Source organism: Myxocyprinus asiaticus, chromosome 3 (assembly GCF_019703515.2).
Source record: "Myxocyprinus asiaticus isolate MX2 ecotype Aquarium Trade chromosome 3, UBuf_Myxa_2, whole genome shotgun sequence".
Lineage (NCBI taxonomy): Eukaryota > Metazoa > Chordata > Actinopteri > Cypriniformes > Catostomidae > Myxocyprinus > Myxocyprinus asiaticus.
Genome location: NC_059346.1, coordinates 9,385,351 through 9,411,264, shown reverse-complemented (window position 1 = coordinate 9,411,264; position 25,914 = coordinate 9,385,351). Strand labels below are relative to the sequence as shown.

The window sequence follows — 25,914 nt, the reverse complement described above, 5'->3', positions numbered from 1 at the left end:
AATCAGTCTGTTTGAAGCAAGATATGTTACATTAATTTTTCCTTTACAATGGTGCCCTCTAATGGACAGATGTGTACCTACTGACAGTTTATGCAAATGCCATAGATCTACATGCCATGGCGATAATTCACCAACAGATGGCATTTTCAGAAAAAGCGGTATTAAATTCGCCTCTAGAACACAAAGCCCATGGGTTCAAATCCATTTAGATGTACCTTTATATTTTAATAAACAAAGATTGCTTCCACACTTCAGTTGATGTATATCTTGAGTGTGGACATTCATTTGCATTTTTCTTTGCAATTCGATTGGAAATGAGCGCGAGCTGCAGAACACAAGCAAAATCTCCACAAGATTTGTTTTACATTTTCCAGCTCTAAAAGAGATAAACGTCTTTAAACAGCAGCTAGTTTTTTAATTCATGAATGACTATTAATGTAAATTAAGTCACAATAACAGAATCTAAGATTTAAAGTAATATGTGCCTTAATATGAATTTATGTCAAAATATTACTCTGAGAAACATGGGATGCTATATGAGATTTCGATATGAATAATAATAAGGCAAAGGCTATTTGCACTAAGTGTAAATAGTATTAGATACTATTTGCACCCCTAATTAAATACCAACAGGGCATCACTGCATGGTGTTTATTTAGAGTCCCACAGACTCCCTACACCAACCTTTCACTGCGAGGAAATCAACCTTTGTATTCATTTTATTTGCTATTATAAGTAGTATTGAAGAGAAATATCAAGAGTGGAGACAGGAAACAGGATGGGGGAAACTGGGTCAAAATGAGGATTAGAACCCAAACCGCATAGAAAAGCACATTTACACCTTATCACACTAAAGCATTGCAGGGACACTTAAGGAGAAGTTTGTCTTTAATTTCTTTGTTTCCACCAGAATATTTCAGTGCAAATAGCTGCATTATGTGGCAGGTATTTATACCTTCTGCAAATAGTCACTCTATGATCATGATGATAATAATAATAATAATGTTATATTTTTGATGTTTCTAATGATTTCCATCATTAATACGCTGAGATGCGAGCAAAAAAGCACAGGCGAAAGCATCTTAAACATAATGCACATGCGCGAGAAGTTGACGAGAGAGGAATTACTTCTAGACACAACACTACAATATCTTGTAGACACATTTTAAGATTTAACACTGGGCTAAATCACTCAACTCTTTCTGATGCCCATCATGAATGTAAAACTTACTCTTAATAGGATGGTTTTTAAAGCACAGATTTTCAAATCCTGATTTTAACCATTAGAGAGAGAGACAGACAGACAAACAGACAGACAGATAGATAGATAGATAATTAAGATTAAGATCTTAATTCTAAATCTTATAAATGGTTGTATTACACACTGCTTTAAAACTATAAGCATTAATATAGGTTAGAAAGCCAAAAGAAAATCATGTGGTCTAAAATTGGTTCTTATATTTTAATATTTAATAACTAAATAAAGTTAATGCAATATCACTTATAAATTACATTAATATTACAAAATCAAAGGAAGAAACAAAAAAATCTGACAAATACAATGTGGTCATTGAAATACACTAAGAAAACAGATTACGTGATGCCAGGGGTGGAGCTCGGGGATGGCGGAGCTTTGGCCACGGCCACCATGGACCGAAGCCTGGCCAACCCATTCGCAATTGCCGTTTTGGTCATTTTTTATTGTGGGCACAATAACCCCCCCCCCCCCCCCACTCCTGGCTCCGCACCTGCGTGATGCTGGAAACAAATGCAGACACTGTTACTGTAAACACAATGACCTGAGGTAAAACTCTTAAACAAGGAATCATTTTACATTATTACTTCCAATTATGGAAGACAACAGTGAAAACAAAAAACAAAACAAAATTTAAAAGACATCAGAAAACCCATGACAGACTGTTCTGTCATGAGGTTACATGCTTTTAGTAAACAACGTGTTTCAAAGGTTCACATATCTGTGTATAATTCAAATAAAGTATATATTTTTTATATCTCCCACATCAAGTAATCTGAGGGATAAAGTGTTCAGACTTACCCGTGTTCTCTATATAAACTAGAAAACAAGTGATATAACTAGAAGACCTCCAGTTAAAGCAATCAAGAAGAATCCACAAGGGAAAGATCAAATAATATATACTAAACACTTCTCAGCATTACATTAGGGTCTTGTGGCCCTTAATACAGTTGTTACACTTGATGACATTGACACTTAAGTTTAATTATGCAGTGAATACTTCAATAATGTCAAGGAGTTAAATTGTGACTAATCAGCTTGATAATGGCTTCATCTCAGAAAAATTGTAAGTAAAGAATCAAACTGGCATTGTCTGAAATTGGGATCCAGATAGGCTGATGAACAATAGAGCCTGTCATTGCATGTTGATCAAATTTCATCCCACAAGATTTTACTGCGGTGATTGGTCAGTTTGATCAGAGCAGCATTATGACATTTACAACACAGAACAAAGTTTTTAGTTACGCTACAGTGCAATATTCATTAAACAGTTTTAGAGAGAATATAATTTTGTTGGTTGCTGCTTGTCATTTGCTTGGTCTACTGTTCTGTCATGATTTATTTTTAAGGCCCTGATTGGTTATCATTACTAGGTAGGAGGACCTCCACTGAAAAGCTGACCGTTTTGGACTGGAAAATGCTGTAAGTGTTGTCAAATCGCAGTACATCTAAGAAAAGAAATACATGACAGTACATTTATTTGAGTTAAATCATGCAAGTTTAATGTTCATCTTAATGCTATAAAATTGTCTCCTCTGTATCTCTGTACTTACACACTCCTGGTTCTGGGCAGGTGAGGGATCCATCCTCAGGTACCAGGTGTGCGTTGTAACGCTGATTTGGCATAATCTCCTTCATTTGACCAGCCTTCATCCACTCACCCATCTTCTTCTTCAAATAGACACCAAATCCCACATCGGCACCATCACAGGTAAACTGCCATCTGACGAAAACATCAATGAACAAGTAAAAAAATTTAAAAAAGACATTTAAAAGGATAGTTCATCCAAAAATGAAAATTCTCTCATCATTTACTCACCCTCATGCCATCCTAGCTGTGTATGACTTTCTTTCTTCTGCTGAACACAAACGAAGATTTTTAGAAGAATATCTCGGCTCTGTAGGTCCAAACAATGCAAGTGAATGGTGACCAGAACTCAGAACGTCCAAAAAGCACATAAAGGCAGCATAGAAGTAATACATGTGACTCCAGGTGGTTAAATCCTAGTCTTCTGAAGCGATATTATAGATGTGAATGAGAAACAGATCAATATTAAAGTCACTTTTTTACTATCACATTCAGCCACTTACTGGTTGGTGCTGGTCAAAGGTTGAGATTTATGGTAAAAAAAAGGACTTAAATATTGATCTGTTTCTCACACACACCTATCATATCACTCCTGAAGACATGGATTAAACCACTGGAGTCCTATGGATTACTTCTATGCTGCCTTTATGTGCTTTTTAGATGTTCTGAGTTCTAGTCACCATTCACTTGCATTGTATTGACCTACAGAGCTGATATATTTGTCTAAAAATCTTCGTGTGTGTTCTGCTGAAGAAAGAAAATGGGCTGGCAAGAGGGTGAGTAAATGATGAGAGAATTTTCATTTTTGGCGAACTATCTCTTTAAGGAAAATATATATAATCATACAGTTTTATCATTTTAATAAAATATATTTCATTAATCATGTGTACATACAAAATTGCTCTCTCCAGTTTAAACAAATTTCATTAAACGTTTTAAAAAAAATGTATATGCACAATTCTTTAAATTATATATTGTTTTATTTCCATAAAAGACACACAGACATTGCGCACTATTCTTGTTAACAGTAGGTCTAATTTACACTGGCAATTAGTTTGTATTGCATGTTGAATCCTGCATTGTAAATTTAAAGGTGCTGTAGGCAATTTCAACATCTTGCTAATTTACTCCAAATTTAGCCAATGAATTAGACCATGCCCACAAAACATCTCTACAAAAACAAGTCAACAAACCTCACGTCAGCAAACTAGAATGCACAAAATGGTTTACATGCAGAGAGAATTTGTGATTGGCTATAAGTGTTTACAGAGCCTAGCGCTTTCACAGAGACTGGTGTTATTTCTCACTACTCCTTTTTCAGTGATATATGTCAGGTAGTATGGACATTTATTAGCCTGGTATTCCTAAATGAAATCACTTACAGCACATTTCATGTAATGATCACTGGGTTATGGCACACTCCAGGCCCAGTACTCTTATCAGTCAGCATATTTTCTTTAGACTAATAACATCTGCTCACCTCAGTGCACAGTTTGGTGCAAGTATCTCATATTCCACCTGGTGGGTGGAGCCGCGTCCTATATTCACACACTGATCATAGTCCACTTTAATGGTGTCTCGAACGTAGTAGGACCTGGGAATCTCTGATCCAAATGTAATCTGAAAAAACAAAACAAAACCTGAGTTGTACTTGTTTTGGATGAACTGGTAATAATTTGCTTGGAATGATTGGAAATGGAGAGACAAAGGATGAAACTTACATAGGCATCATGCATGCAAAAAATAAAAGGCCTGACATTTGATAGTTAGTGCAGTATTTTGTAGACAAAAAGGAAACAGAAGGAAAAAATGGACAAGAAAGTAGCGCAATCATAGTGGCTTTTAATTTGGAACACAAACTGCTGGTATATACACTGTTTAAGATTCATTATATACAGATACTTGTTTTCTGAGGCTCTAGGAAAGAAATGTCACAAGATAACAGCCTGTAGATACTGTATCTTTAAGTTCACAAAAGCATATTCAAGTGTTCCATATCAGAATACAAAAAAGTGTCTAGATTGTAACTTAAAGGAATATTCCGGGTTCAGTACAAGTTATGCTCAATCGACAGCATTTGTGGCATAATATTGATTACTGCAAAAAGTGAATTTTGACTTGCCCATGCTTTTCTTTAAAAAAAGCAAAAATCTTGGTTACAGTGAGGCACTTACAATGGAAGTGAATGGGGACAATCTGTAAACATTAAAATTCTCACTGTTTCAAAAGTATAGCAACAAGACATAAACAATATGCATGTTAACATGATTTTAGTGCGATTAAATAATTTACTGACCTTTTCTGTGCAAAGTTATATCCAATTTTTCAACTTCATTGCCATGACGATGTAACGTCAACAAACCCTAACATTTTTGTAAAAATTAGATTTAAACAACTTTACAGCTCAAATAATACATGAGTTTTAACAGAAGAGTTGCTTTTATAAAATTATAAGCTTCACATTTCTTCCTTTAAACCCTCAAAAATTGGCCCCATTTACTTCTATTGTAAGTGCCTTCCTGTGACCCAGATTTTTGCTCTTTTTTTTTTTTTTTTTTTTAAGAAAAGGAGGGACGAGTCAAAATTAATTTTTTGTGGTAATCAACATTATCTATTGCGAAGATTGCTACACAGACTGTCACCTCGGTGTGGAGCTCTCCAATTCTTTTGTTGTTTTTGTTTGTTTGTCCTGTGTTTAGTCATTTTTTTCTGATCAGTTTTACCAGGGATGAACTGCTAAACATTCTGCAGCAAATACCAGACAATCTTTTCCCGGTTTTTGACTGTTCTGACATTTTGCTGGACATTTTAGTTGGAGGCGCAGCTGTGTTGTTTAAGCGTGCTATGAGATGCAGGCGAGGTAAGTGAGCCAGCGTGCTGGTCAAGCTCTGACAGCACGGCTTTCAAACAGCGCTGCCAAGTATTCATCTAGCGAATCTCTACTCTCTTCATAACAAAACGGATGACCTACATCTCCTCACCCGTACAAACAAGGACTTTTCAAACTCTGCTGCCTTGTGCTTCACAGAAACCTGGCTGAGTGAAGCCATTCCGGACAGCGCGTTACATCTGCCGGGCTTTCAGCTGTTCAGAGCGGATCGCATCACGGAGTTCACGGGGAAAACGAGAGGCGGTGGAACATGCTTTTACATCAATGAAAGTTACAGACCCGTCACTCTGACGTCTGTGGTCATGAAGTCATTTGAGAGACTGGTGTCGGCCCACCTGAAGGACATCACTGGACCCTTTCTAGATCCCCTTCAATTTGCTTATCAATCAAACAGGTCTGTGGATGATGCAGTCAACATGGGATTGCATCATATCTTGCAACATCTGGACAGACCAGGGACATATGCAAGAATCCTTTTTGTGGACTTCAGTTCGGCTTTCAACACCATCAACCCAGCTCTCCTATGGAATAAATTAACCCAGCTCTCTGTTCCCTCGTCTATCTGTCAGTGGATCACCAGCTTTCTGATGGACAGGCAGCAGCTTGTGAGACTGGGGAAATTCACTTCCAGCACCTGTACAATCAGCACTGGTGCCCCCCATGGATGTGTGCTCTCCCCACTACTCTTCTCCCTCTACACAAATGACTGCACTGCCAAGGACACCTCTGTCAAGCTCCTGACGTTCGCAGACGACACTTCTGTCATCGGCCTCATCCAAGATGATGATGAGTCTGCATACAGAAGGGAGGTTGAACAGCTGGCTCACTGGGGCAATCAAAACAACCTGGAGCTGAACATGCTCAAAACGGTGGAGATGATTGTGGACTTTAGGAGGAACACCCCAACACTGACCCCCCTCACCATTCTAAACAGCACTGTGGCAGCAGTGGAGTCATTCATGTTCCTGGACTCTACCATCTCACAGGACCTGAAGTGGGAGACCCACATTGACTCCATTGTGAAAAAGGCCCTGTAGAGGTTGTACTTCCTTTGCCAGTTGAGGAAGTTTAATCTGCCACAGGCGCTGCTGATACAGTTCTACTCAGCAGTCACTGAGTCTGTCCTCTGCACTTCAATAGCTGTCTGGTTTGGTGCAGCTACGAAATCGGACATCAGAAAACTACAAAGGACAGTTCGGACTGCTAAGTGGATTATTGGTTGCCCCTTGTCCCCCTTCAAGAACTGTACACTTCCAGAGTGAGGAAAAGTGCTGGAAAAATCACTCTGGACCCCACCCACCCAGCCCACCACCTTTTTGAACTGTTGCCTTTTGGCCAACTCTACAGAGCTCTGAGCACCTGAACCATCAGGCACAAGAACAGTTTTTCCCTCAGGCTGTCCATCTCATGAACAGCTAAAAATATACTATAACTACATGCAATACACAGCCTAGTCAATTATATTATTTAACATATCCTTCCTCTTCTGCCTTACATTCCCTTGCACTGTATATAACAGATTTGTATTTGTACGTACTATATGTATATTTTTGTCTTATTGTGTATTTCTATATATACTTATATTTCTATTCGCTCTTTATTTTTATTCTATTTTTTATCATCTCTGTCTTGTTGTTGTATCGTTTGTGCACTGGAAGCTTCTATCACCAAGAAAAATTCCTTGTATGTGGAAGCATACTTGGCAATAAAGCTCATTCTGATTCTGATTATGCTTCAAATGCTGTCGATTGAGCTCAACTTGTATTGAAACCTGAATAGTCCTTTAATACAATAAAGACAATAAACAAGACAATACTACAACAAGAATATCAGACTTCAAAAAGAGTTAAGGTCACGTTGTCTGGGGTCACAGACCCAAATAATAAAGATGATGATATCTGGGGAATGTCTAAGAAAATTTTAGTCACTCACAAATCATAAAATCCTACAATGCCCAATAGTGTCTTTGAGAACAGTACACAGCAAATATGATGTAGTATTAGTCTGACATACAGAAAAATTAAAACTTAGAAACTCATGAACAAACAATAGTTCACAGTAGACTCAACATCCCAATTCACATAATATACATTCTACAACAGCTAGTATGCAAGATTAGAATCAGTGCACCTCAAAAAATACTGTTTGTGACGAGATGTTTATGAAGGTTAACTTTCACAATTTTATCATGTGGTACTATGGCCTAAAACTGACATACAGCCTTTTTATATACTTAAAAGTACTTATTATGCAAATTGGGATTCAGACAAAAAAAAAAAAAAAAAAGAACAAATCAGACAACCCACTCCAAAAACATAATTTTTTAAAAGACATTCCAGTGGAAGTGTCTGTTTTATGATTTGCGTAAGTGTATGCGTCATGCAACCGTGTCATTAACCTTTCTATCCTTGTAAGCACAAACACTGGATCTTTCTTATCTACTTGCATTTTCCATTTAGCAATTTGAAGAAAGTGCTCTGGTTTTTTTAAGGTTGATTACTGGTTTAACAGGCAAGGAAATTGCCATACACATGGTCACACCAGGAGCAAAACAAATACAAATAATGATAATACTAATTCCTACTCCATTCTACAGACCAATTTCTAACAATATATTTCTAACAACTGATCAATTAAAAATAGCCTGAAACACATATTTGACTTGTGCAATATCACAATCCAACAAATATTCTTAAAAAAAAAAAAAAAAAAAAAAAAAAATCTCCTAAATATCAGTGCACTTTATATAATATTCTCAATGTAACATGCCGTCTGTGGTGTCATTTGGACTTCACTTCCAGTCCTGAAGGGGGCAGCATCTCTACCTATGTATCTACACAGAAACACAACATCTCAGCTACGACCAGAATGGAATACTAGCTGAATACTAGCTGACTACTTACTGAACAGTGCTTAGTATATACTGCAACTGTCTAATATATATATATAACCCACTCCATATATATATATATATATATATATATATATATGTTTTTTTTTTTTTTTATGATATTTGAAACAGACTGCATTATAGAACAAAAGAGCACAACAGTTTTGGTTCAGGAAGTATTTTTCCCAATCATTTTTTCCATAGTAATTTCATAAAGTACTTCATAAAAGAGTTCTAAGCCATGAACTAAACCAACCAGCTCCATGGTGAATCACATATTAAGATTTTTAGAAGAATATCTCAGCTCTGAAGGTCTATACAATGCAAGTGAATGGTGGCCAAAACTTTGAATCTCTAAAAATCATATAAAGGCAGCATAAAAGTAATCCATACGACTCCAGTGGTTAAGTCCATGTCTTTAGAAGTGACGTGATGGGTGTGGTTGAGTAACAGATCAATATTAAAGTCCTTTTTAAGTATAACTCTCCACCTTTGACCAGCCCGACCAGTAGGTGGCGATATGTAATAAGAATGCGAATCGCCAAAAAACAAAAGAAGAATGTGGAAGTGAAAGTGTAGATTTATAGTAAAAAAAAAAAAAAGGACTTAAATATTGATCTGTTTCTAACACACCCCTCTCATATCACTTTAGAAGATATGGATTAAACCACTGGATTCATATGGATTACTTATACTGCATTTATGTGATTTGTGGAGATTCAGATTTCTGGTCACCATTCACTTGCATTGTATGACCTACAGAGCTGAGATATTCTTCTAAAAATCTTCATTTGTGTTCAGCAGAAGAAAGAAAGTTATACACATCTGGAATGGCATGAGGGTGAGTAAATGATGAGAGAATTTTCATTTTTGGGTGAACTGTCCCATTAAGAATTCATGGGTAATGTAGCTCTTCACCAGGGATTCCACTATTAAACAAATTTGTTTAAGTTGAATTAACACGGAATGATGTTTTCAGCAGAAATACCATTGATTACCAATCTCGAAGCTCACAGCAGGTCTGTCTTTAAAGGTCTGTAAGTTATTGTTAAAAATCAATTCCTCTATGGAAAGAATTAGTGGGAATTTTAATTTCGGAACCCGACTGTTGCACTCTATAAATGTTTTAAACAGTAGTATGCTACACTGTTGTCATGTGACATCATGTTGTACGTTTAATGTAGCAAGTGGCATCCAGTTATCATCTTGGAAGCAAAACCTATTATTTTGCATATTTAATCTAATTTTGCATAAAAATGCAAATAATTACTCAAGAAAAGTATTAAGAATCGTGGTTCATTCGTCACACTGGAAATGGAAAGTAACGTAAAGCACACTGCAATGTGGGATACATTACCTAGTGCGATATGCTCTGTTGTACAGTTGTGCTCAAAAGTTTACACACCCTTGCAGAAATTGTGAAATTTTGGCATTGATTTTGAAAATATGACTGATCATGCAACAAAACTGTCTTTTATTTAAGGATAGTGATCATATGAAGCCATTTATTATCACATAGTTGTTTGGCTCCTTTTTAAATCATAATGATAACAGAAATCACCCAAATGGCCCTGATCAAAAGTTTACATTCCCTTGAATGTTTGGCCTTGTTACAGACACACAAGGTGACACACACAGGTTTAAATGGCAATTAAAGGTTAATTTCCCACACCTGTGGCTTTTTAAATTGCAATTTGTGTCTGTGTATAAATAGTCAATGAGTTTGTTAGCTCTCACATGGATGCACTGAGCAGGCTAGATACTGAGCCATGGGGAGCAGAAAAGAACTGTCAAAAGACCTGCGTAACAAGGTAATGGAACTTTATAAAGATGGAAAAGGATATAAAAAGATATCCAAAGCCTTGAAAATGCCAGTCAGTACCGTTCAATCAATTATTAAGAAGTGGAAAATTTGGGGATCTCTTGATACCAAGCCAAGGTCAGGTAGACCAAGAAAGATTTCAGCCACAACTGCCAGAAGAACAAAGAAAACCCCACAGGTAACCTCAGGAGAAATACAGGCTGCTCTGGAAAAAGACGGTGTGGTTATTTCAAGGAGCACAATACGACGATACTTTAACAAAAATTAGCTGCATGGTTGAGTTGCCAGAAAGAAGCCTTTACTGCACCAATGCCACAAAAAAGCCAGGTAACAATATGCCCGACAACACCTTGACATGCCTCACAGCTTCTGGCACACTGTAATTTGGAGTGACGAGACCAAAATAGAGCTTTATGGTCACAAGTATATGTGCTATGTTTGGAGAGGGGTCAACAAGGCCTATAGTGAAAAGAATACCATCCTCACTGTGAAGCATGGTGGTGGCTCACTGATGTTTTGGGGGTGTGTGAGCTTTAAAGGCACGGAGAATCTTGTGAAAATTGATGGCAAGATGAATGCAGCATGTTATCAGAAAATTCTGGCAGACAATTTGCATTCTTCTGCACGAAAGCTGCGCATGGGACGCTCTTGGACTTTCCAGCATGACAATGACCCTAAGCACAAAGCCAAGTTGATCCTCCAGTGGTTACAGCAGAAAAAGGTGAAGTTCTGGAGTGGCCATCACAGTCTCCTGACCTTAATATCGTCAAGCCACTCTTGGGAGATCTCAAACATGCGGTTCATGCAAGACGACCAAAGTCTTTGCATGACCTGGAGGCATTTTGCCAAGACGAATGGGCAGCTATACCACCTGCAAGAATTTGGGGCCTCATAGACAACTATTACAAAAGACTGCACGTCATTGATGCTAAAGTGGGCAATACACAGTATTAAGAACTAAGGGTATGCAGACTTTTGAACAGGGGTCATTTCATTTTTTTCTTTGTTGCTATGTTTTGTTTTATGATTGTGCCATTCTGTTATAACCTACAGTTGAATATGAATCCCATAAGAAATAAAAGAAATGTGTTTTGCCTGCTCACTTATGTTTTCTTTAAAAATGGTTCATATATTACCAATTCTCCAAGGGTATGCAAGCTTTTGAGCACAACTGTATACTATACTATATCCTGCAGAACTAGTATGAGAAGCAGGCTATGATTTTTCGAGCACAGCCTCTTACATTTCCATTATATAGATTAGCAAATATACACACAATATGATATTGACAAACAAAAGCCTAAATATGTATTTTGTCTGTTTCATGCAATGCTTTATCAAGTGCCAATCACCCCATTATAACAGCACTTTGCTCTTCACAGTTAGGACTTATTACAAACAGAATCATAACCACAATGCTAAAACAAATTGGGGGGCAGATTAGTCATGTCATGTGCTTCAAAGCTTCAGCCTTGCCAATCTAATCAACTGAGTCATCAGCCTATGCAATAACCAGTGAAGCAATCCAATGACAAATTACACCACACAGCATCAAGCGTTTCATAATGAAGTTTATGTTGTTGTGCAAGAGACATATAAAAGGATTAAGATATAGATAATTTGGTATAGATAAACATTTTACTACCCCTCTTTGTTATTTAATGTTGTCATGACATGTTTCTGAAAGTTTTGCTTTAGGACATGGGCAAAATGAAATTACATGTGGTTCTATTGAGCAGCACTACTACAATGAAACTGGTATTTGGATAAGCAGGAAACTCCTACATTGAGGCAAATATGCAAATAAAAAATGTTAAACTGAGTGACACATAAATGTTAGTAGAGCAAGACCAGGTGGACTGCAGAATTTTATTTATATCTGGCCAACAGATGATAAAAGATAACTATAGAATAGGGACGCACCGATATGAAAATGTTTGGCCGATATTGATACCAATTTTAACAAAAAACTATAGGCTGGGGGCCTGGGTAGCTCAGCGAGTAAAGACGCTGACTACCACACCTGGAGTTCGAATCCAGGGCGTGCTAAGTGACTCCAGCAAGGTCTCCTAAGCAACCAAATTGGCCCAGATGATTAGAAGGGTAGAGTCACATGGTGTAACCTCCTAGTAGTCACTATAAAGTGGTTCTTGCTCTCGGTGGGGTGCATGGTGAGTTGTGCATGGATGCCGCGGAGAACAGCGTGAAGCCTCCACAGGCGCCATGTCTCCGCGGTAACGCGCTCAACAAGCCACGTGATAAGATGTGTGGACTGACATTCTCAGACTCGGAGGCAACTAAGATTCTTCCTCTGCCACCCGAATTGAGGCGAGTCACTACGCCACCAAGAGGATTTAGAGCGCATTGGGAATAGAGCATTCCAAACTGGGGAGAAAAAGAAAAAGAAAAAAACTATAGGCCGATAACAATACCAATATTTTGCCGATACTTTGCTTATTTTGTCATCAGATCACTGTTTTACTTAGGAATGCATAAAAAAATTTATAAAAAGGTACAAATGCGTTTTTGCTGTTCTAACAATAAATAATTTCCAATATATACAATTTTCATATACGGTATATTTCATTTCCGGTATCTCAGAAGTCAAAATCTGCTGGTTTCAAAGCATTTTGGATGGTTTACCTCATCATATAGCCTACAGGTAAGTGCTGCTTTCACAACCGTGACATCCGTTTATGCCGTTTTCCGCATTGACGTGAGAATGAGAAAGGATAAAAATTAAACATTACAAGTTCTTAGATACATCAGTGCATCCCTACTATAGAAGAAACTTGAGACAAACTTTAATGTTATTTTTATTATTATTTATTTTCTCCCCTTTTCTCCCCAATTTGGAATACCCAATTCCCAATGCACTCCAAGTCCTCGTGGTTGCGTAGTGACTCGCCTCAATCCGGGTGGCAGGGGTCTGCGCATCTTATCACGTGGCTTGTTGAGCGCGTTACCACGGAGACGTAGTGCGTGTGGAGGCTTCATGCTATTCTCCACGGCATCCACACATAACTCACCACGCGCCCCACCGAGAGCGAGAACAACACATTATAGCGACCACAAGGAGGTTACCCCATGTGCATCTACCCTCCCTAGCAACCGGGCCAATTTTCGACTCCAGGGGTGGTAGTCAGCGTCAATACTCGCTGAACTACCCAGGCCCCCACTACAAACTTTCATGTTTAACCCTTGTCTGTAATTACGGTAAACAGCAATCAAACTCAGAATAAATACATTCATGAATCATGCTTAATTGGTGACCTAAGAGTAAAGTATCAATAAGAAGTACTAGGAAAGTGGCTTTTCACACGTGTTAGACCTCATGTTTGACTATAATGTTTTTCAAGTTCTTTATGTCACAACATCCCATTTAGAAAGGGAACTGAAAGTACCCAAAATGAGAAAACTGTGACCATGTAACAACTGTGTTAACTCGTTGGCAAGTTAATGCCACTTAAGACAAAATTCTAATGATATGTGACCTTTATCCTTTACTCACCTTGGTTCTACACTTGGGGTCACCATCAGGGTCGGTTAGTTTGCCCCCATAGAAAGCTGGGAGCTCCTCAGGGTCGATGTATTTCTGTAACACCTCTTGCCAGTTTGCTGAGGAAACAGAAGTATGCAGAAGCTTATTCACAGTTGACTTTATGGTATAAATGGAAATGCGTGTAACCATGATTCTGTTAAACATTTGCATGACAGCAGCAGTTACCACAGGGTATATTCAACCTAATATGTATGTATCACAACTTTGAGATTCTGTTGATTGCAACTGAATTTAGACCCTCAGTTTATAAATGAAAATGGGAAACATATATACAGTAACTTAAAAAGTACATACAATGGAAGCATAGCAGGAAAGCATACCAGAGGGTTTAAAATATGGAAAGACCGATATATCCAACAGGCCAATTACCAGCAAATTTTTGTCCAGTTTGTATTTCCTGGCTTGGCCAACTGACAGAAGTGTTAGTTCCTCCTTGTATCAATTCTAAAATACACTGCCTGGCCAAAAAAAAGTCGCCGTTTGGATTTAAATAAGCAGATAGTTAAGAGCCTATGATTGGATCATTATTGCAGTGATTAATATGTTTAAGCTGGCAACAATTCTTTTAATCCTAACTGATGCAGTGTCTAGCTTCTCATTTCTTAAACAACCATGCCGGAAGACTTATCCCGTGGTCGTGGAAAAGATGTTACTGTGTTTCAGAAGGGGCAAATTATTGGCCTGCAAGAAAAACAACTAAGGAGATAGCTGAAATCACTGGAATTGGGTTAAGAACTGTCCAATGCATTATTAAAACCTGGAAGGATAGTGGTGAACCATCAGCTTCACGGAAGAAATGTGGTCAGATAAAACTCTTGAATGATCATGATCAGAGATCACTAAACGTTTGAAGTCACATCGTAAAAAATCGACAGTAGAACTCACGGCTATGTTTAATAGTGAAAGTAAGAGCATTTCCACACGCACAATGCGACGAGAACTTACAGGATTGGGACTAAACAGCTGTGTGGCCACAAGAAAGCTACTTGTTAGTGCGACTAATCAGACTTCAATTTGCTAGGGAGCATAAAGTTTGGACTGTGGAGCAATGGAAAAAGGTCATGTGGTCTGATAAGTCCAGATTTACCCTATTCCAAAGTGATAGGCGTGTCAGGGTTAGAAGGGAAGCGCATGAAGCGATGCATCTGTCATGAATAGTGCCCACTGTATAAGCCTCTGGAGGCAGTGTTATGATCTGGGTTTGCTTCAATTGGTCAGGTCTAGGCTCAGCAACGTTATGTGGCAATTTTCATAAATTTTCATCCATGCGATTATCTAATCAGCCAATCGTGTGGCAGCAGTGCAGTGCATAAAATCATGCAGATACAGGTCAGGAGCTTCAGTTAATGTTCACATCAACCATCAGAATGGGGACAAAATGTGACGTCAGTGATTTGATGCATGGCATGATTGTTGGTGCCAGACGGGCTGGTTTGAGTATTTCTGTAACTGCTGATCTTCTGGGATTTTCACGCACAACAGTCTCTAGAATTTACTCCGAATGGTGCCAGAAACAAAAAACATCCAGTAAGTGGCAGTTCTGTGGTCGGAAATGCCTTGCTGATGAGAGAGGTCAACAGAGAATGGCCAGAATGGTTCGAACTGACAAAGTCTACGGTAACTCAGATAACCGCTCTGTACAATTGTGGTGAGAAGAATAGTATCTCAGAATGCTATTCTGAGATGCGGGTTGGCTCTGTTTGGCGGCACGAGGGGGACCTACACAATATTAGGCAGGTGGTTTTAATGTTGTGGCTGATCGGTGTATATCAGCCATTGGCCACTTTGCTATCTAGATATCGCCATCAGCCATTGGGAAACACATATAGTTTAAAACCAGAAATGTGAAGCACATATTGTTAAAGCACTTAAGCATAAATTCATCACTGAAAGAAACTGTTCACCCAAAAATGAAAATTCTCTCATCATTTACTCACCCTCATGCCATCCCAGATGTGTATGACTTTTTTTCTTCTGCTGAACACAAACAAAGATTTTTGGAAGAATATCTCAGCTCTGTAGGTCCATACAATGCAATCGAATGGTGACCAAAATTTGAAGCTCCAAAAAGCACATAAAGGCAGTATTAAAGTAATCCATATGAATCCAGTGGTTAATTCCATGTCTTCTCAAGTGATCCAATTGGTTTTAGGTGAGAAGGGACCAAAATGTAACTAATTTTTTTACGTGTCTCTAGGCATGATTATGATTTCAAGCTTGATTACACTTCCTAGTGCTTGATGCATGCGCAGAGCGCAAGATGCCGCTAGGAAGTGTAATCGAGTTACATTTTGCTCTGTTCTCACCTAAAACTGATTGGTTCACTTCTGAAAATATGGATTAAACCACTGGAGTCATAAGGATTACTTTTATGCTGCCTTTATGCACTTTTTGGAGGTACCAAATGTTTTGGACCCCATTAGTTTGCATTGTATGGACCTACCGCATTGAGATACAGTATTCTTCTAAAAATCTTTGTTTGTGTTCAACAGAAGAAAGAAAGTCATACACATCTGGGATGGTATGATGGTGAGTAAATGATGCAAGAATTTTCATTTTGGATGAACTATCCCTTTAAAAAAAATTGATTACTTAACCTGTAAAGTTTCTTCAGATGAACATCATGAAGACCATTATTTCAGTGAGATATACAGTATGTGTTCGCTTACATCCCAGTATGATGATCTTACGTCGAGTGTCCTCAGTCAAAAGATGTTTCACCAAATTGTAAGCCACAGGAAACAGCTTGGGTGCTGCAACAGAGATAGTCTTGAGATACAAATTGAAAAGTATCTCATGCACAATAGTGCTTGCAAAATAACTTGCCATTTAACTCCTAAAGTGTTTGTATGACAATACAGACTATATGTCATACTGATAACTGATAAGTTTTGAAATGCTACTAACCCTTAATGACGAATAACCTCTTGAGTCCCTCTGGATAATTACTCTCAAACATTGTGAGAATCTATGAATGAAATAAGACATGCATTAGGATGAGGCACCAAAAAATATATTGATAACTAAGGAACAAATAAAAAAACACACCTCTCCATAAGTCTCTATAGCAGGTTTATATAAGTGCTTCATTCCCAGACCCTCACAGTCATAGACCATAGTAATAGACTCAATATTTTTACCCAGCTTTGGAGAGAGAAAGTGAAAACAAACAGAAATAACGTTATGTGATGAGCGACAAACTCATTTTAACCTCAGTTCTTCAATGCTATCAATAACTAAACTAAACATTAAGGGATCGTTCACCCAAAAATAAAAAAAATCTGTCAAACATTTACTCTCATGTTGTTCCAAACCCAAATGCTGTTTTTTTATTTTTTATTTATTTATTGTTTTTATTTACTTGGACATTCTGCATGCCCAACATCTCCATTTGTGTTTCGGAATGAGGGTTAGTAAACGCTAACAACATTTAAATATTTGGGTGAACCAGTCCTCGTTCAACAACTTGCATACATACCCGTTCGCTCTGTAAATCACACTCTTTCTGCAACATCTCACAGTCTCTGACTTTAGACTTGATTAAGTCCTGCTTAGTTGCAGAATGCATCAGTCCCTTAGGGTCCATAGGCCCGACAACATCATACCATATGGGGCTCCCTTCCCGGTCATGGCCACACATGCCACCAGAAAGATACTTGTCTATTACCTGAAAAAGAAACACACTGACTGAAATATAAAGGCTGTCCAAAAGTAACCAGTAGGATCAAACACTTAAAGGGGACTTGCTATATAATGGAAACAGAACTTTTTTAATCATTTAATATACTATGTAGACATACGCTAACATTCATGACACAAAGCTCCCACAGTGCACATAGAATATTTATAGCAACTAAGATGAAAAAATAAGCCATTCAGATATAATCATGGTTATGGTGTTACAAACATAAGCACACTAACATTTAGATTTTTACATATTAAAAGCTATTTAGTATTCAGTATTTTGGCCATGTAAACTACACTGGTATGCAAATGTTAGCCAATCTTGACAGGGTCATTTAAATATAGTAGTCTTAACCTCATGTGACCCCGCGTACACATGCCTGGATGTTGTATTTTGGCTTCGCTACACGCAACGCATAATTTAATTTCATATAAACTGACTGATCTCAGTTCAGGAGACTCTGTGCTGTCAGTAAAGAGTTAAACTTTCATTGTACGGAGTCATGTGACAAAACAAAATGGCGCCGATCACAGTGGAGTTTGTCTTTGGGAGAAACGCCAACAAAACTACATCTGATGAGAAACCTAATTATGTTTTTACATTGAAAACCTGTTTGTGTCAATCGATTAGAGTCTTCAGTTTCATCCAATAAATTTATCCTGAAACGCGAAAACATAAAAGTCAAATCAAGTCAAATAATTTTTATTTGTCTTGTTTTTTATTTGTGCTTTTCCCAATATACATTGTTCCAAAGCAGCTTGACAGAAAGTCAGCTGTAATGTCCGTAACATCTAAAAACATGAATAACCAACACTCCTGGAAACATAAACAATTTGATTTAAAAAAAAAAAAAAATACTTTCTATAGCTTGGTATTTAAAATGTCACATATGTGGACATCAATTTTTAGGAAAACTATTTGCTATCAATTATTTTTTTTATTTATTTATTTATTTATTTTTGCATGTTAATTAGGTGCTACTATTAACAAATCAAAAAGGGAAATGGAAAATGCACCCAGCAGTCATGCTCGGGTCTCAGGAAGTTAAAGACGTAGTAACAAATACAGCATGGATAAATCTAAAGGTTAGAAAACAGGTGAAAATTGTTCATGTAAAGCTAAATTGTTTTTGTAGTAATAAACCTTGACTATAAAGGAAAAAATGAAATACTGTAAAGTGAAAAATATGGCCCCCTTAAGCTTTAGTATGAAACAGTAAAATGTTATTTTAGTAACTTGTAAAAGTTATTCAATTCATGTTATTTATCATATAGCTGTGAAAAATTGCACCTTTTAACCACTCAATAATGTAACAGAATAACAAGTATCTGTTTTTTAAAATGTGTTAGTGACATCATAAAGTGACGTTATCGTACCTCTGGCACCTGCCACTCCGTGGTAATCGTGTCTGCTTTTATGTGTTTGCGAAACTCCACATGCTTAACATGCAAAACAACACATGATTAAAAACATACCTTCAATATTAAGACAAAAAATATGATCTCATTTGGTATTTAAAACAGGATTCAGACCATCAGCATAGCAAAGTACCACTGTATGACTGTTATCAGTTCTGTCTGAACACAATTTTCACTGAGTCTCTCTGTATTATATACTGTGTTGACTGTGCTTTGACCTTAGTTTCAATGGACACTGGAGACAGAGTAAAGTGACAGTCCTTGTTTTTACAAGATGGAGACCTCAGAGTCTGCAATTGCAGACCCATGAGCTACACCATTATTAATGTCACAGTGGGAATAGAAAGCAAACACTGTGCACTAGAAAGCATTGCGAACATCCAATAGAACACCGTAGAATTATCACTGTCCGAGCAGATGAGCCACAGACTATGATTAGGCAGAGATGTGACTCATCAGTGCATGCTGCTGAATTAAATCCTGAAAAGCACAGCAAGCACTGTAGTTTTGCACCACACTTTAATGATGCAACACAAAAATATATTTGTTCTTAATTGCTGTGCTTTAGCCTGATTTACATGAATGCTTAAAATAAATGTGTTAAGTCAAAAACAGCTAAGTGAAGTAGCGTTAGTGCATCACAGTGTAAGAAACTGTTAACTTTAAAGTCATCATGAAATCAGAATAGTCATTTCATGTCACCTTTATGACTAAAAATTATATAACTAAATATCATACAGATTTTTCATATGATACTGATTAGGTAGGTTAATTATACTAAAGATGTTTTTTTGAAGGCCTTGCCAGTGCCATTGGGTAAGAATCACCAGCCCCCTCAGCATCAAGTCACACTCCTATCCATTATAGGCTACTGGATAAATCCGGAGACTTACAGAAATGATCTTTTATCAAACCAGTTTGGCACAGTCTGTGCCTGAAGGTTAAAGAAATATCCACAGCATTAGTCTGGATTGTGTAAATGTGTCATTTAGATGACCAGACAGAACTGATGAACCAAGTGCTTGTTTATACACTGATGTATATGTAATCAGGTCCCACTTTATATTAGGTGTCTTTAACTACTATGTAATAACTTTAAAATACATACAATACAATGTATTTACTGTGTAACTACATGTTGTTCTGCAAAATTCTCACAAGATTCACATTTGCTGCTATTGAGGTTGAGGTACAGGTAGGTTTAGGAGTAGGGGTAGGGTTAAGGTTGGGGTTAGGGGTTAGAGTTAGGTTTTGGGTAAGGGTTGACATAGGGTTAGGTTTAGGGTTAGAGGTAAGGTTAAAAGTGTAACTACAAATGTAATTAAATGCAGGTACTTTAAATGCAAGTACAATGCAACAACAGGTATGTACATAATAAGTACATTGTATCAAATACTTAAGTACATAGTAGTTAAAGACACCTAATATAAAGTGGGACCAGTAATCACAAAGAAACCAATATGAAAATAACTATGTGAGACTGATGGTCATGTGATACCTTGCGCAGCATGGCCTCAGCTTTCTGTAGATTGAAATTTCTGGCTGGAACACAAGAAAAGGCAAATTGCACAGAAGCAAGTTAGTAATTTATCATTTAGCTTATTATTTTTTTCAAAGCAATTTATACTGCCCTACAAATTATACCATCTCTGAAACTGAAAAAAATTGCTTCAAATCCAGCCAAATGCATTGATTAGACATATACATGCTTTTGAACATAGCTGTGTCACAGGACATGTAATAGTCTCAGTAGCCATGCTTCCACTATCAGGCCAGTGCGAGCCAGGGCTATCAACTGGTCATCTGGGGCAAATAGCCTCTGACATTTAGCTGCGAGACCAAAATCGATCTGCATTCCCACCATTGGGCCAATAGCCCCGCAGCACTGACCTAAAACCCACCCTTAAAATGCCGACCTGGTGCCAAAATCACACACCTCACCTAACTAGCCCTCTAAATGAACATGGTGGAGACTGAAGCTGCTGTTTGTTTGCTTTTTTTAGTCTTTGCTTGTTGAAAACCGAGACCTAACTCAGCAAAACTCATTGACCCGCCTCAATCCCCAGTTGGCCTTCTTTGGCCCATGAGTAATCGGCGGGCCAAAGGTGCTTGGCCGTTGGCCCATAGGAAGACCCAGAGGGGACACGATGAAGCCGCTGGCACACACTAGCACACCCTCATTTGGCCCGTTAGTGGAAACGCGGCTAATGACTCGACTTCAAAACTCAGTTTTTACTTTTACAATTACTGTGTTTCGCCTGCAAAAACATGCCGTTAAGTGGCTTGTTTAAATGCAAAATGGTTATAGTTCATGGATTGCCCCTTGTAGGATTTGAACCTACAAATGGCTTTCAGCTATGAACCCAGATCCTTAATCTCTATACTGCCACTAGATAGAAAGACCAGGTAGGCCACAGTATGCTGACCTTCAGCATATTCCCATGTGGATAGGCTTATTATGTTTGTAAGACAGGGAATGAAAAGCCTAACCTCAAACAAGTACATAAAAAAATATTAGGATAGTTCACCCAAAAATGAAAATTCTGTCATAATTTACTCGTAAAAACCCTGTATGACTTTTTCTGTTTGACATCCTAAATCAAAAATAACTTTCATTTTATGGAGGAAAAAAAAAAAAAAGAGAATTGCAATGAAAGAGAATTGGTGACTGAGGCACTATTCTGCCTAACATCTTTTGTCTTCCACACTTTTGGGTGAACTGTTCCTTTAATCACACTTCAATTAATATATCAATTTCAGTTTCATAGTTCTGACAAAGTAAGATTGGATTATTTTCACTGACATTACTGCACCTGACTGGCCTAGAGACACGAATGACCCAGAATTACACTGACACTGATCATAAGTATTTAATACTCATAAAGAAGATTATGTGACACGACTGACAAACGTGATCAATGTTCTGTAGAATGTCAATCACTTTCTTCCGATCTAAGACTTTTCGTTCTAGGTACAGTTCCTGATTTTATTATATATATATATATATTCAGTGTTGGGTAAATTACTTAAAGTAATCCACTGCAAATTATTAATTATTTCAATAAAATTGTAATCATATTAATTTACTAATTACTTCATTGAAAAAGTAATCACATTACTAATTACTTTACTTTTAAGTTACTTTCTAAAGCACTTTTCTGCTCAACAGATTTAAAATAATATCTATATTTCTTTCTTGTTACACACAAGTCATACACTCAGCATCTCACATTTCAACTTCACAATGACTCGTTAAGGGGCCATAATTCATGTATTCTACATTAATAATATATTAGAAATAAGCATAAACCCATAATGTATTTTAAAGTAATTAAATTAATTGAAAGCCACTAAAAGTCAACTAAAAAGTAATTAGATTACAGTAACTAATTACTTTGTAATTGGATTACACCCCATATATATATATATATATCAGTATATAGCTGGTATATAACTAGATTGAGTGCTTGCAAATGCAAAAGTCGGCACCACAATTGTAGGATATTGTTGGTGGTTGCTAGGGCATGGCTATGTGGTTAGTAAGATGTTCTAATTGGTTATTAGATAATTGCTGTGCGATTGCTAGGGTGTTCTGGGTGGTTGCTAGGATGTTTCTTACTGGCCCAAAAAGTATCCATCCCCCAAGTCTTTATGATATTACATAATGTCACTGAGTCTATTTGCCCATTTTAAAACTCCATGTCTGAATGCTTAGAAAAGTAATAGCACACTCTCCTTAACAAACTGCATGATTTAAGGGATCATTCGTGTTCGTAGCACAAATTGTGTGTGCGATGAGTTCCACATTGAAGATTAATACTTAGGGTTTTGTTCAAATACCTTAGCACCACTAATTAAAACTCTACAATTATTGAGTAAGTTACAGATAATTGTCATCAGATTTATTCAAACGCATGAACTATCTACACACTCCGACGATGCTGTAATGATCCAGGGGCATTAGACAGCAGTGAACTCATGTCATGTCCTTGCAGACCTTAATGGCTTGTTTCATAATCAAGTGTTTATCTTATCAAAACCGAAACACCCTGGCCTTTATTAACGACATTTGCATGTGTTAACCCTTCCTAGCACTGCACAAAAGAAGATAACACAAGACTGCAAGTGCTACATGTAGACAAATCTCAGTTCCCTTTGTGGAAAAACATGTATCATCATGATTAATAAATCATTCGCTCTAATTTCTCAACTTTCTATCACACATCCTAGACACTAGGTGGGGTCATTGATTATGTGGATAAGCTAATTAAAAGTAACATCATCAGTGATCTTACATAAATTATGTGCTGCTGTTCTCTGCCTAGAAATCCCTGCAGAAGACTGGCTGTACTTAGCCCCATTCATGCACACAAAACAGCCTTTGTCAAAACCCAAAGACACTCTCTGAAATGCTGCCAATGAGGCGTTTTAAATGCGATTCTAGAGGGTCAACTCAAAAGTTTAGAGAAACTTAAGCAACACACCAGTTAAATTTAGACTACATCCTTTATTGGTGTGTGAAATCTACATACAAAAAAAAAAAAAAAGCAAACCCTGTTCCTAACTCAAGTGACTGTCTCGTTTGGAAGGCTGCATGCTAGGTAGGACGCGTCCTTTGAAGGCTGCATGCTAGGTAGGACGCGTCCTTTGAAGGCTGCATGCTAGGTAGGACGCGTCCTTTGAAGGCTGCAGTATACCGAGTGTCCTCCTTTAAACAAGCCTCGTTTAAACGAGACGGCCTTCGTAGGACAAACGGAAACGGAACGTAACATGGTTGCTATGACAGCACGCCACTCTTTAACAAGCGCGAGCGCTTTGAGTGAGAAGGGAACAAAGTCCCTCTGCAGGGAATTAGTGAGGTACATTTTAGGAGAGTTATAATGACGTATTGTGAAAAGAAAATAGATTTTACAGGTGTACTTTTAGCCAAATACTTTATTTTAATTATATATTAATATAATTATACATATTATATACTCTGCACCCATCTACTGAGGTACTTTAACTTGGGAATTAACATTCCTTGCGTTTGAACATCATATTTACTGACAAATTGGCGTCATTTATTTATTTATTTATTTTTAGACATTTCCGTTGAAGCAAAGAATTGTGGGTTATGAGTGCCCACGAAGGATACACCTCATGCATCCTCCGAATTCCCGCGAAAGAAGGTCGCATTCGAAGGTCGCATTCGAAGTGTCCTACTTACTTTTATGAAAAGAGACAGTCTCAATGACGTATGCAGCCGATAAATGCGACCTCCGGAGGACGCAGCCTTCCAAACGAGACAGCCTATAGACTCAGTTATCAGGCTTTAATCTGATTACACTGATTCATACTGTCTGCACATGTGTCAGTACAGGACATACCCTCACTTGCCTGGATCACATTCTGTGACATTCTATTCTATATGCATTAGCATTCTATTTGATAGGTAGTATAATTCTATGAGATTCTATTTTGTACGCAGTGCACTATCATTCTAAACAATTCCATTTTATAGGAAGTATCATTCTGTAAGATTATTCTAAAGATATTTTGATTCTGTGTATAGTTATAACCGAATATGTTACTATGAATATAGTTATTCAATAAGTTTTTATTTAATAGATATTGGCATTCTATAAGATTCTAATCAATCGGTATTATGAATCTATGAGATTTACAACTTTTCTCCAAATCAGTAGCATCTATTAATTATAACAGAATGGGTGAAATTATTCTCTCTCTCTCTCTCTCTCTCTCTCTCTTTATTAACCCCACTCACATTAAAGCAAAAATGTTATAAATCATAAATCTCACACTGAGTGTAACTTACCTCTGAGCCATCGGAGAAGAAAGTGGTCACTTTGTGATGGACACTGGGGCAGAATATCCTGAACAGTCTCTCGAAACTGACAAAAGTTTGAGTACAGATGAATAATTATGCAATGCATTGATTCATATGCATTGTTTGCATGCATGCATTGATTAATATTTCATGAGATCAACCATAAGAAATTGTGCATGAACATATACAGGCAAAACTAATCATTTTACAAATTAAATGCATTTATTCTGGTGTGAGAAATTGCATATGAACATACACAGGCAAAAGCTATTTCTACCATTTAAATGCATCTATTCACGTGTGATGAGAGCTGGGCAAACTTGAAGATTTACTACCGGATGCATTTACGTAATTTACTCTCAACTCGCCGCAACAGAGTGATAAACATTTTAAGCTCAAACAGAGTATTTTGAGGGGAAATAATGGACTTAAATATCCATCCAAACCACATGTAAAACCTTCTCATTTCCAAAACAACTGCGTTATGTGGCCTCTCTAATCGGAACTAGCTTTCTATCCCGGTCAGCTCTCACGGACTACGTTACTCTATTAACTATCCATTACAAACTGCTGATAGAAATATAAGGTAAATAAGTCACCTGGGCCAGGGCCTCAGCTTGTTTTACGCTCAGATCTCCTACTCTTCCGCTCATGTTTGCCCGAGTACACCAGAAATAACAATCTGAAATGAACTAGAGACTGTAAAGACCTGAAAAGGACTAAATGATGTTTCGTGTCTCCTCCCACTAGTTGTGATGCGTTTCTACCGCTGGGTGTCGCTGCAGGACCGATTATTTAGTTCATATTGTACAAGACAACGGATTGGATTAAAATATTAATACACCATTTATTATATAATGTACCTCTCAAAAGTTTAGACACACCCACTCATGTATTATTGCTGCTTTCTATTTATTTATTTAATTATAGTAAATTAAACCAATGAATAACACAAATGGAAGAATGGGAATTGT

The 25,914-nt window shown here is 37.4% G+C and overlaps 1 protein-coding gene across 2 annotated transcripts; it reads right to left on the bottom strand.

Moving 5' to 3' along the window:
* Positions 1 to 902: 902 nt before the first annotated feature.
* Positions 903 to 25,682, bottom strand: sec14l8 (SEC14-like lipid binding 8). Of its 2 annotated transcripts, XM_051658711.1 has the most exons (12): positions 25,540 to 25,682; positions 24,929 to 25,004; positions 20,609 to 20,652; positions 19,069 to 19,131; positions 17,486 to 17,674; positions 17,056 to 17,151; positions 16,915 to 16,975; positions 16,677 to 16,760; positions 13,957 to 14,063; positions 4,324 to 4,463; positions 2,809 to 2,978; positions 903 to 2,703 (listed from the first exon to the last, which is right to left on the bottom strand). In XM_051658711.1, exons 1-12 carry the CDS (start codon positions 25,591 to 25,593, stop codon positions 2,600 to 2,602), a joined length of 1,188 nt encoding a protein of 395 aa, XP_051514671.1. In that variant the 5' UTR covers positions 25,594 to 25,682; the 3' UTR covers positions 903 to 2,599. The 2 variants fall into 2 exon arrangements, with proteins under 2 accessions (XP_051514671.1, XP_051514680.1); XM_051658720.1 differs by lacking the exons at positions 903 to 2,703; positions 2,809 to 2,978; positions 4,324 to 4,463 and adding an exon at positions 11,725 to 12,830.
* Positions 25,683 to 25,914: the final 232 nt, after the last annotated feature.

Coding starts and splice junctions, on each gene's coding strand:
- sec14l8 (XM_051658711.1), bottom strand. CDS start 25,593: ATGAGCGGAAGAGTAGGAGATCTGAGCGTAAAACAAGCTGAGGCCCTG. Junction 25,005..25,539: donor AAGCTGAGGCCCTGGCCCAG/GTGACTTATTTA, acceptor AACTTTTGTCAG/TTTCGAGAGACTGTTCAGGA. Junction 14,064..16,676: donor TAAGATCATCATACTGGGAT/GTAAGCGAACAC, acceptor CTGTTTCCTCAG/CAAACTGGCAAGAGGTGTTA.